This window comes from Arabidopsis lyrata (assembly GCF_000004255.2).
Source record: "Arabidopsis lyrata subsp. lyrata unplaced genomic scaffold ARALYscaffold_6, whole genome shotgun sequence".
In the NCBI taxonomy this organism is placed as follows: Eukaryota; Viridiplantae; Streptophyta; class Magnoliopsida; order Brassicales; family Brassicaceae; genus Arabidopsis; species Arabidopsis lyrata.
In genome coordinates, this window is record NW_003302550.1 from 24,299,408 (window position 1) to 24,308,423 (window position 9,016).

The 9,016-nt window shown below is 36.0% G+C and overlaps 3 protein-coding genes across 3 annotated transcripts; 1 reads left to right on the plus strand and 2 right to left on the minus strand.

Annotated features, from left to right (window-relative positions):
* On the minus strand, positions 1–2,017 carry LOC9311044 (soluble inorganic pyrophosphatase 5). Its single transcript, XM_002874931.2, has 9 exons — positions 1,882–2,017; positions 1,408–1,546; positions 1,295–1,323; positions 1,129–1,194; positions 939–1,046; positions 794–859; positions 579–699; positions 412–493; positions 1–326 (listed from the first exon to the last, which is right to left on the minus strand). The coding sequence occupies exons 2-9, from the start codon at positions 1,544–1,546 to the stop codon at positions 284–286; spliced, it is 654 nt and encodes a 217-aa protein (XP_002874977.1). The 5' UTR covers positions 1,882–2,017; the 3' UTR covers positions 1–283.
* Positions 2,018–2,172: 155 nt separating this feature from the next.
* On the plus strand, positions 2,173–3,203 carry LOC9311045 (aquaporin TIP1-3). Its single transcript, XM_002872845.2, has one exon. The coding sequence runs from the start codon at positions 2,238–2,240 to the stop codon at positions 2,994–2,996; it is 759 nt and encodes a 252-aa protein (XP_002872891.1). The 5' UTR covers positions 2,173–2,237; the 3' UTR covers positions 2,997–3,203.
* Positions 3,204–6,672: 3,469 nt separating this feature from the next.
* On the minus strand, positions 6,673–9,016 carry LOC9308961 (transcription factor bHLH57). Its single transcript, XM_002874932.2, has 4 exons — positions 8,700–9,016; positions 7,888–8,331; positions 7,374–7,772; positions 6,673–7,035 (listed from the first exon to the last, which is right to left on the minus strand). Exons 2-4 carry the CDS (start codon positions 8,323–8,325, stop codon positions 6,925–6,927), a joined length of 948 nt encoding a protein of 315 aa, XP_002874978.1. The 5' UTR covers positions 8,326–8,331; positions 8,700–9,016; the 3' UTR covers positions 6,673–6,924.

The window sequence follows — 9,016 nt, forward strand, 5'->3', positions numbered from 1 at the left end:
TTGGAACCAAATCGAAGCTTGAAATTATTATTAAAAAAAAGATCCAAAGACATTGTTACAAATACAAGTGAGAAAACTCTCAATGTTCAGACAAAACATCCCCAGAAGAAAACAACAACAACAACAACAAAAGAAATCGTTAAAGCCAAATATGAGACACGTGCTTATTTCAAAAATCCAAATATCAGACAAGTTCTTGTTCTTTTGCATATTCACTGCAACAAAATCTGAGACTGCAGAGCAAAAATTGGCAGGAATGTTCTTGAAGAAGTCCTTTTTTTATCTATCTCCTTAGGGTGTGAAGAATGTACTCAGCGTACAGGTCCCTGTGAATGATTTCAAAAATCAAGATTTGCTTAAAAGATTTTTTAAAAAAAGGGAATGTTGAAGAAAATAAAATAAAAGGTTTACATTGAGTATTGAATGGCTTCAATAGCAGGACCAGGTTGTAGAAAATCATTCACTGCAACTTCTTTGTTCTCATTCTTCTTGTCTGTATTTTGGTTAAAGATAACAAAAAATGGTTTTGTTTCCTAATCAAGAATTAAGATTGATGATTAAAGTAGTTTTAAGGATACAATCTTCAAAGAATCGACGGATTTCAGAGAGACGATGAGGAGGAAGTTCATTGATGTTAGTGATATGCTTATACTCAGGATCATCAACACAAACTGCAATGATCTTGTCATCTTTTTCACCCTTTATTTCAACACAAAACCACAAGAATTAGCTACAATGTTTACACAAACTTGAAGCACAAGGAAACATGAAAAGTAAAAGCTTTGGATGTTACCTGGTCAATCATAGGCATTAAACCAATAGCTCGAGCGCGAAGAAAGCAACCCGGAAGCACAGGCTCCTGTACAGAAACAACTTTGATAAGAATTGTTTAAGCCATTTGATTTTTTTTATGGTGAATGTTAGATTAGAACTCAAACCTGCATGATAACTAAAACATCTATAGGGTCATTGTCTTCACACAGTGTCCGGGGGACAAAACCGTAGTTATGAGGATACACAACCGACGAATACAGAATCCGATCAACCTGAGATATTCAAACACTTAAGTTCATTATATATTTGAATTCAGATCATTCTGTTTTTTTCCAAGATTTGATATAGTTTTACCTTGATGAGTCCTGTTTTTTTGTCAAGTTCATATTTGACTTTGCTCCCCTTTGAGATCTCAATAACCTGATTTCATCCAAAAAGACAAATGATTAACTCTTTTTCTAATCTTCTCATTACCAAAACCCGCATCGGATTGTCACATCATCAAGCAATAAGACATTACCACATTGAAAATCACTGGAGCTCCAGGTCCTGAACACAGAGAATAACTTAGTTAAAAAGACTCTAATCTATAGGACTCAAAACACACACAATACCTTTAACAGTGATTATTACCAATTTCAAGATCATGCCATGGATGTGCAGCAACCGATCTCTTAGACAAAGATGAAAGAATCCTCTCGTTTAAACGTGGAGTAGGGTTCTGAAGCTTCTTCTGAGATTGATTCGTTTTCACTTCTTCTTGTCCATTCATCTAATAAACAGAGCAAAACAGAACCAAAGGAAAGAATCTTGTTAATCAATTTTCATGACTTCCACGTCCAAATCAAGATAGAATCTTTAACTAGTGATACTGATAATACGATCAATCACTCAAAGATTCAACATCTACATCAGATTCTACTACGACTAAAATCAACAAAAACCCATCAAGATAATTCAGTTTATCACTAACGATTCAAGACTAACAATCTGTATCGTTCATTTATCGATAAATCTTCCGTTTGATGCGAAATCCGGAGGATCAAACATCGATACACAACAAAAATTTGAGATCAATAACTTAAAAAAAAAAAAAAAAAGTCGTACCTTAGAATCGTTTCGAGAACAGAACAGAACAATCTTGCGGGAAGTATGGAGAAAGAAAAGTGACAAGAGGAAGAGAAAACAGTAAAGCGCGTGATCTTCAATTGCTAGCCATAATCGTATTTATAGAAACCGAGAAAAACGGATTAAGCTTTAATTAATTCGTAATTAAGTTATTAATTAAATATGATATAATAATCACCGTTCGATCTCTTATAACCTAGGGCCCACCGTAAAACACTAATCTCAGTCTCTTGAACGATTCTCCTACACACATTTGGCACTAACGCTTTAACTATTTAATCTTAGTGAGAACAAAAAATTAAAGAAGAAGCAAGAAACCAAAATTTTTTTGTACAATGGCTATCAACAGAATTGCGATTGGAACGCCAGGAGAAGCTAGTCGTCCCGATGCGATTAGAGCGGCTTTCGCGGAGTTTTTCTCCATGGTTATATTCGTTTTCGCGGGTCAAGGCTCTGGAATGGCTTACGGAAAACTAACTGGAGATGGTCCAGCCACACCTTCCGGGCTCGTGGCCGCGTCTCTGTCTCATGCGTTTGCGTTGTTTGTGGCGGTTTCCGTTGGTGCAAACGTCTCAGGCGGCCACGTGAATCCCGCTGTTACATTCGGAGCTTTTATAGGTGGTAACATTACATTGTTGAGAGCTGTTCTATATTGGATAGCTCAATTACTCGGAGCAGTCGTAGCTTGCTTGTTGCTCAAGGTAAGCACAGGCGGGATGGAAACAGCAGCGTTTTCGCTCTCCCATGGAGTGACACCGTGGAATGCAGTCGTATTCGAGATTGTGATGACGTTTGGGTTAGTTTACACGGTTTACGCTACTGCCGTGGATCCCAAGAAAGGTGATATTGGAATCGTTGCTCCTTTAGCGATTGGGTTAATCGTTGGAGCTAACATTCTGGTTGGTGGTGCGTTCGATGGTGCATCGATGAACCCTGCGGTTTCCTTTGGTCCGGCCGTGGTTAGCTGGACTTGGACGAATCATTGGGTCTACTGGGTTGGTCCTTTTATCGGTGCAGCCATTGCAGCTACTGTTTATGATACTATCTTTATCGGTAGTAATGGGCATGAACCACTTCCTTCTAATGATTTCTAAGTTAGGGCTTTTTCTTGTGTCTTGTGAAACAAGAAATCTACTGTTGTACCCTACTAAGGGGCAGCATTTTGAGGGAGATTAATTGATGTTACTTATCCTCTCATGTGTTTTTAATGTTTTTTTTTTAGTCGTGTGGCTACGATGTTAATTTTTACTTATGTTGTTTTTAAGTTATTAATAAATCGATCGTTGGAAATTTTACATTAATTTAAATCAGATTAAATTATCATGTGGGGTTTACGTAGTATTCTGTCACACGTAAGGGTTTCATGTACAAACGAATTTGATTGGAGGCATATTCTTGAGTATGCTTCCATTGTGAAAATATATCAAATAATGGGACCCGCCATTACCAATACTATATAACTAACTATATATATAATATATGGTTGGTTGGTCCATGCACGTTCTTTTTTTTTTTTTGGCCCAAGCACGTTCTAATATGTGAATCTTAGCTAATTATTTTTTAGTCGATTTAAGTATATTTAACACACAAAAAAAGGAATTCAATAAACGGTACTTCGGTGCCCCGGTTTTTGCTCCAAACGCGTTTCGCAGTTTCTTGCACGTTCAAGCAAAGTGTGATGACGAGACTTGATGATACTCACGATGTATATTCCTCAATAATTATGATTAGTAATTTAGTATTATAAGTTTATAACTCATCGTATGTTTTTACCACACTATATCACATGGAAAACTAAACATTTTATGTATGAAATATTATAAATTACATGACATTTGCAGATATCATCGATTTAGTAGAATTCCTTAATTCGCTCGATGATATTTTATCTACACTAATTGTGCTACGTTCACCGATTCTCTAATAAAAAGTTAATTGTGCTACGTTGACCAATTCTCTATTCAAAAACATCTACAAACTCTTTACAATTATCAAATATTCTTCAAAAAATAAAAAATAAAAAATCATCAAAGTAACACATTCCTCGACTTATAAAAATTAATATAAAATCAAAACTTTCGAAATTTGAATCAAACCCCCGAGTTCGTTCTTTTTTTTGTTCAATCAAGCACCATATATTAATTCACGGTAAATGACTCTCTTCTAGAGAGAGCTAATCAGGAACCGTAGAACTTATATGGAAAAAACATAACCCATGATCTTTTGCACATTTCGCAAAATGATCAGCGGAAGTATTACCACTACGAGGGATATGCTGCAAACTAAACGATGAAAACAAATCTTTGTAATAAGCAAAATCCACCAACTCTGTAGAAAACGTGGGCCACTCCTCCGGTTTTGAGACCATCTCTAAAAGATCCGTGCAATCCGTCAAAATTAGTATTCTCGTCATCGAAATCGCCACTAAGCACTGCATCGTCCACAAAAGAGTCTCCAGTTCCGCATGAAAGAAAAGACTTCTACGCGAACTTTTTAATCCTAAGTGTAAAATTTATCCTCCACAATAAACAATCCATCCATGCCTACTCTTCATTTCCGCCCCATGCCAGGATCCATCTATATACTAAACCGGTCTATCCTCGAAAATTGTCGTTATTTGCAGGCTATGGTCCATCGCGGCCTGGGGTTCTTCTTGGGTATTTGCTCGCCTCCACGCCTCTTCCTCTTGAATTGCTAGGTCTAGAGTTTCTTAAGGTGGTACACACAAATTCTCAAAAATCTTTCGATTGCGCGCCTTCCATATATATCACATGATCCATGAAAATAAACTTAGGCCCTCTTCATCCGCACCCACCTCTTTACCCCGCCAATACAGATAATCTAAGTTATTGTATAGAGAAGGTGAGAGAAATAAGGATGGAGATGATGGAACATTGGAAAGGGCCCAGACTTGTCTAGAAGGAGGGCATTCGAAGATCAAGTGATTAATCGTGTCTTCTGCTGCACCACATCTTGAACATCCTTTATATCTACCAATATGGCGATAAACCAGTCGTTGACACGAGGCCAAACAATCTGTCACACATTGCCACACGAAATGTTTTGATTTTCGCGTAGTTTTTAATTTCCAAGCTTTCACGCTTCTCTTCTTCCGTCTCTTTCTCCTTCATCGGCGACTTCTTCTTCTTCTTCTAGATTTTTCGAAACCTTAACCCTAAATCTCTTCTTCCTCTTCTAACCATCAACGAAACCTCTTTTTCTCCATGGATCTTTCTTCCCTCTCTTCGATCTTCTCATTCTAGATCCATAGATCTTCGTTCTTCTCACAGATCTGAGATTAACAACAATCCCGATCTAGATTTCTCCCAAATCGGCTTTGTAGTGACGGAGAAGAATCGGCGGTGGAGGAGAATCGGCGGTGGAAGAGAATCGGCGGTGGAGGAGAATCGACGGTGGAGGAGGATCGACGGTGGAGGAGAATCGGCGGTGGTGGAGAATCAGCGGCGACGTCAATGAACAAAGCAAAGAAGAAACGAATTAGTGAGTGTGACGGCGCTAGGGTTTAAAATTATAATTTTTTAAAATTTTACCATTTGTACCAGTTGTTCTTGTATGTGTTGTACTAGTTGTCCATGTATCAGTTGTACCATTTGTATTCATTGTACTATTGATATATTTGTACCAGTTGTCCCTATTAATATGTCAGTTGTACCTGCTACCCACCATGGCAGATTTGACTAGCCAAAAAAGCAGGGGAGGGGGCAGGAGGGCAAAGGGTTAGAGGGGAGAGTCAAGTCAAAGCATCGGTTATCTCCCCTTTTTTTTATTAAAAAATCGTGATTCATCTAAAATTCCCGGGGTTTTGTGAATGAATTCAACTAGAAAACTTCTGTCGTCCCGTTCATTGGGCTTATATCTTTTAAAGATTGTAGAAGGGCTTTTATCTTGAGCCCAAAATGAAAAATGAGTTTTTTTTTTCCTCTAGAGAAATGAATAATTTACATATTAACTCAATAATAATTATTTAATTTATTTGAAAATTTGACTGTAAAAGTGACCAAATGGTTTGACTTTGACCAAAAGTTGGAAAAGATCAGAGTGTTACCCAGTCGATTATCTCTGACGTATGATCTTGTCGTTCACTCTTACACACAATATTGAATATTCAAATAAAAATATACATCATTGCTGTCTGAATAATATGTTTTTATTGATATTATATTGCAGAATTGAAGTATATCATCGGATTCGTTGTATCTGATTTTAGTTTTTCCGATTTTATAAGTTCTTAATTCAAAATTGAAAAGTTAGAAGGTATTAAAAATTATTCGTAAACCCATGTATGAATTAAAATTTTGAAAAAAGTAATGTGAAATAGGCTTAAGTGAGACGGATGCGTCAATGAGACTCTGACCATAGACTTCCTTTTACGATGTTTTTTTTATCTTTGGAATATTAATTTTTCTCTGCCACCTTTCTCATCGTTTTTCTAAGTTAATATAAAAAGTAAAACTAGTGTCATTATACAATAAAGTACTGTATTTTTAGTCTCTAGACGTTGATGCAAAAAAAATCTTTAAATTTATATTGTAGGCTTGTAGCTGTCACTTTTCACCAAGCGTAAATTTGTCAGACGCATGTAATATGGAAAATAAAATCTTATTAATAAGAGAATGCGAAATATGAAGACGACGTTTTTTCTTTGTAATGATGTTCAGCTTTAATTGTATTTGTTTCCATTTCCGTAACAATTCTAATACGGACGTCTAAAGTCAGGTTCTTAATGGGAAACATTTAAATAGATGGGAATAAATATTTACTCATGGTTTATTTTTATTTTTTTCTGGGGTGAAAACTGAATTCATGGACGTCTAAAGTTAGTATCTCTTCAAAATTTACAGGCAATAATAACCTTCATGTGGCATTGTAGAACACTGCAAGTCTGCGACTACTCTAAAATCTAAAAAGTTTAAAAAAAAAAAAAAAAAAAACTCTCCCAAACTTTCACCTCTTTAGTTATTCTTCTTAGGGTTACACACATAACTTGGAGTCAAAAGTCAACTAAGTTCGACTAAGATTTGACCACATCACTTCACCGTTGATTTGCTCGAAGATCTGATGGACGGTTGTCGCTATCTCATCTGCTGATCCTAATTTACAACCATCTTCTATCTGCATGCAACACCATTCATTTCTCATCTCTTCAAAATAATTATAACAAAAATTAGCAACTAAAATAAAAGAAAGTTTTCTAAGTCGTAGGGTGAAGTAAAAAGGCATATATATAATATATATATATATATATATATATTTATAGATATCTTCTATTATGGTTTCTCATGCATTTTAGATTTCTTAACCAAACATTTCAAAAAACAGATTCCTTAATTTTCCTCAAAAAGCCAAAAATTGCTATTTACACAAGAATACTTATAATAAAAATGCTTAAACTAGTGGAATTTAAAACTGTTAGTTTAAGATATGATTAGAGAGTGAAGATTTTTTATTACCTTGAGATTAAAAGAGTAGATGACAAAGTCAAAAGAAGAAGAGATAGTGAGATGTAGAATCCCAAGCTTTAGTTCTTCAATCGAGACGATAGCTTTCAAGATCTGTCCTTTTCCTCTCTTACACCGAACTTTTAAGCTCACATGGTTCTGTATCACCGTAGCTTCCACTTCCGCCGTCTCTCCGCCGCCGAATCTCGCCGTAAATCCATCTTCCGACGTCGTAGAGACGCTAGAAACAGAAGAGTTAGTGCATGCACGAGACGAAGATGAAGAACACGACGCCGTTTTAGGAGTTTCATTAGTTCCATCGTTACGTTTCTCAGCTTCTAGAGATTGCAAGAGTTGCTCCAGTTCCTTGATGAAATCTATTGCGCCTCCTACAATCGAAGCTTGATCACCCTAAAGAAACAAACACGTTTTCGTGTTAAGCTAAATTACGTTCTTGGAAAAAAAAAATATATATATACGTTCTTGAGAGAAAGAGTTAAAAACTTTGATTAAAGCAATTTATTACCCGTTGAATATACGAAGGAGGCATAAGAGATCGGAGAGAGGTTAAGTGTTCGTTCATTTGTTGTCGTCGATTACGTTCGACGGCAATGTGAGTCATCCTTTGTTTTTCAACTTCGTCTTTGTTCTTTGGAGCTCTTGTACGTTTCCGTTTTCTCTTTTCTTTGACCGTTGCTGCTCCGGTTTCTGTTCTTGGATCCTTTTCCGGGTCATCCGTTTGACCCGGATCTCTTTTGATGGTGGTTTCAAGGGTGAGACAGCTATTTGATTCTAGGGTTTGGATCCGGAGAAGTGATTGAAGAAACTGATTTGGTTCTGTTGTTGTATAAGGGTGTTCTATGCATTGAAGCATTTGCAGAAATGGGATCTTCTCTTCAATTGTAGTTTCTGAAATCTGACCAAATTGTTCTCCTAGTTCACCAAATCTCATTAATCCACCCATAATTAGCTTCAACACGGAAGAAAAATAGAGAGAGATTAGTTTTTGGTTACTCTTTTGAAAAAAATGAAACTGAAAGTGGGTTTGAAGAAATTAATGGTTTGGTCATTGGTGGGTGAATTCTTAAAACAGAACAAAGAGTATGTACGAGGAGATAACATTAAATTTTGAGAGATAAGGAATGTCGCAGAGAGAGGAAACAAGAAAAGTAGCAGAACTTAGATAAGTTTTTGTAAAATGAATTTAAAAGAATTTTGCATTGAATGTTAATCATATGAAAGGAGGAAGAAGAAGAAGAGTAAATGCAGAAAACAGAAAACAGTACTCTATTCGATTTTTTTTTTTTTGAAATCAGAAAAAAGTACAAGAGTGCTTACATGAGAATCAAATTGAAGCTTTAAGAGTCTCTCCAATGGAACTTTTTCTGAAGTAATATTTTTATAACTTGGAGTTTATATATATAGGAGGTTCCCTCAGATAGTCTTCAAATTAACAATTTCTTCTTCTTCTTCTCTCTCCTCTCAACAAAAAACATTCCTTTAGGGGTTGACACTTTCTAAACTAGTGTTCCTAATAAATGCAGCTTTCCACATATATAAAAGGAGAGAAGAAAAGGAAGAGAAGAAGAAGAGGAATTCGGTGATTTGTATAAAAAAAACAAGTGTGAAAAAAGACTAACCATCTAAAGAGTCGA

What these genes read in the sequence shown, in the direction of transcription:
- LOC9311044 (XM_002874931.2), bottom strand. Translation starts at nt 1,546, where the DNA reads ATGAATGGACAAGAAGAAGTGAAAACGAATCAATCTCAGAAGAAGCTT. An exon ending in ATGTTTTAGTTATCATGCAG is followed by an intron (nt 860 to 938) that starts GTTTGAGTTCTA and finishes GTTTCTGTACAG; the next exon opens with GAGCCTGTGCTTCCGGGTTG. An exon ending in CCGTCGATTCTTTGAAGATT is followed by an intron (nt 494 to 578) that starts GTATCCTTAAAA and finishes ACCAAAATACAG; the next exon opens with ACAAGAAGAATGAGAACAAA.
- LOC9311045 (XM_002872845.2), top strand. Translation starts at nt 2,238, where the DNA reads ATGGCTATCAACAGAATTGCGATTGGAACGCCAGGAGAAGCTAGTCGT.
- LOC9308961 (XM_002874932.2), bottom strand. Translation starts at nt 8,325, where the DNA reads ATGGGTGGATTAATGAGATTTGGTGAACTAGGAGAACAATTTGGTCAG. An exon ending in CTCCTTCGTATATTCAACGG is followed by an intron (nt 7,773 to 7,887) that starts GTAATAAATTGC and finishes TTGTTTCTTTAG; the next exon opens with GGTGATCAAGCTTCGATTGT. An exon ending in TCTACTCTTTTAATCTCAAG is followed by an intron (nt 7,036 to 7,373) that starts GTAATAAAAAAT and finishes TGTTGCATGCAG; the next exon opens with ATAGAAGATGGTTGTAAATT.